The 1,450-nt window shown below is 36.4% G+C and overlaps 1 protein-coding gene and 1 long non-coding RNA gene across 2 annotated transcripts; one reads left to right on the forward strand and one right to left on the reverse strand.

Annotated features, from left to right (window-relative positions):
• Window positions 1-350, reverse strand: LOC109592820 (uncharacterized). Its single transcript, XR_002190567.1, has 3 exons — window positions 193-350; window positions 106-135; window positions 1-57 (listed from the first exon to the last, which is right to left on the reverse strand). It is a non-coding gene; the product is annotated as an uncharacterized LOC109592820 (long non-coding RNA).
• LOC100636685 (malignant T-cell-amplified sequence 1-like) lies at window positions 344-1,431 on the forward strand. Its single transcript, XM_003391945.3, has 6 exons — window positions 344-390; window positions 447-599; window positions 647-744; window positions 791-927; window positions 1,013-1,080; window positions 1,133-1,431. The coding sequence occupies exons 1-6, from the start codon at window positions 380-382 to the stop codon at window positions 1,215-1,217; spliced, it is 552 nt and encodes a 183-aa protein (XP_003391993.1). The 5' UTR covers window positions 344-379; the 3' UTR covers window positions 1,218-1,431.
• Window positions 1,432-1,450: the final 19 nt, after the last annotated feature.

The following is a 1,450-nucleotide window of genomic DNA, read 5'->3' on the forward strand; positions in this document are numbered from 1 at the left end:
TCGCATATGACGAAACGTGAAGAAAGAGTAAGATATGACCAATGAATAGGAATAAAACTAGACAATATAAATAAATAAAGCAAAACAAAAGTATCAGTAACTCACCACTGACTGGAATAGGCTTTACGAATTCACCTAAGAAGAGAAGTCACTCAAAAGTTAGTAGCCATTTTCCTCCTTTCCCTGCCTTACCTGATAAGTGTAAAGTGTACACGTATACATAGTAGCCCCACGTCAATATTAGTACCACAAAACCGACGGGTACCCAATAGAGACCTCGGAGACAATAATAGCAACAATGCTGACAAGCTTCTAGAAAACCCGCCATCTTGAAATTATAATTAACCACACCCACCAAAAAAACCACGCCTATTGAATAATGTTTAAGAAGTAAAATTATTCTTGTTTTTGTTATTATCATTTTTGTTGTTCTTTTCGCTTTTTAGATTTTCTCATTTGGAAGACGTGACGGGTCAGAACCAGGCCAAGTCCTCAGTGGTCCGTGGCATAAGGAGCAAAGTCATTGAGCAGTATCCTAGCATTGAGCAATACATTGACGACATCTTGCCAAAGAAAGAACCCGTCACCGTCATCAAATGGTATGTCATGCACCCACGTGCGTCCACGTGTCCCTATCCCCTATTAGCCGGGATCACATTGAATTAGTCTCAGTCCAGACTGATTTATTATTTTTCAAGCAAAGAGATGGACCGTATATTCCAACGCTGAGACTCCTACATAAATGTTAGTTAGTCTCGTAAATTTTTTGCTCTTTTTATTGCTAATTTAGATCCGTTCATGTTGCCATGGTTACAGGTCGACAGAGGTGCGATTAAATTTATTCTGAGTGGCGCCAACATTATGTGCCCTGGCTTGACGTCACAAGGCGCTAAAATGGAAACCGACCTACCTGAAGATACTATTGTAGTATCCTCAAGTATACCGATAGTTTACTGACAATATGCTAATAATTTACTAATTGTATGCACTGTTTTGTTCCTTAATATTTAAGGCTATAATGGCTGAGGGTAAAGAGCATTCGTTATGCATTGGGCTAACAAAGATGACTACTGAAAATATGTAAGCAAAAATGTGCTTTAGTTTATTTTGTTTATCTTTAAATGTACCGCAGACGACTTGTCAATAAAGGTATTGCAGTTGAGAGCATTCACTATCTTTGCGATGGACTTTGGGACATGAAAGAAGCTAAAAGATGAATTTTACTAAGTCATTAGCAATGCATTGTTTAATATGTTTTAATGATTAATTAAAGAAAAATAATACCAAGTTTGTAATGCACCATAGCTGTTGCATCGCCTGCATTCAACAATTAAAAATATTCTTTAAAAACTTTATCATCAAAAATGTTTCTACTCAAAACTCTAATAATAATACTAAGCATACAAAGACACTGGCTATGACTACTAAAAAGTAAAAAAGAGTGTCCTAT

This window comes from Amphimedon queenslandica, unplaced genomic scaffold, assembly GCF_000090795.2.
Source record: "Amphimedon queenslandica unplaced genomic scaffold, v1.1 AMPQUscaffold_3832_Cont24178, whole genome shotgun sequence".
NCBI classification, from domain to species: domain Eukaryota; kingdom Metazoa; phylum Porifera; class Demospongiae; order Haplosclerida; family Niphatidae; genus Amphimedon; species Amphimedon queenslandica.

What these genes read in the sequence shown, in the direction of transcription:
- LOC100636685 (XM_003391945.3), top strand. An exon ending in CCCGTCACCGTCATCAAATG is followed by an intron (nt 600 to 646) that starts GTATGTCATGCA and finishes ATCCCCTATTAG; the next exon opens with CCGGGATCACATTGAATTAG. An exon ending in TACCTGAAGATACTATTGTA is followed by an intron (nt 928 to 1,012) that starts GTATCCTCAAGT and finishes TTAATATTTAAG; the next exon opens with GCTATAATGGCTGAGGGTAA.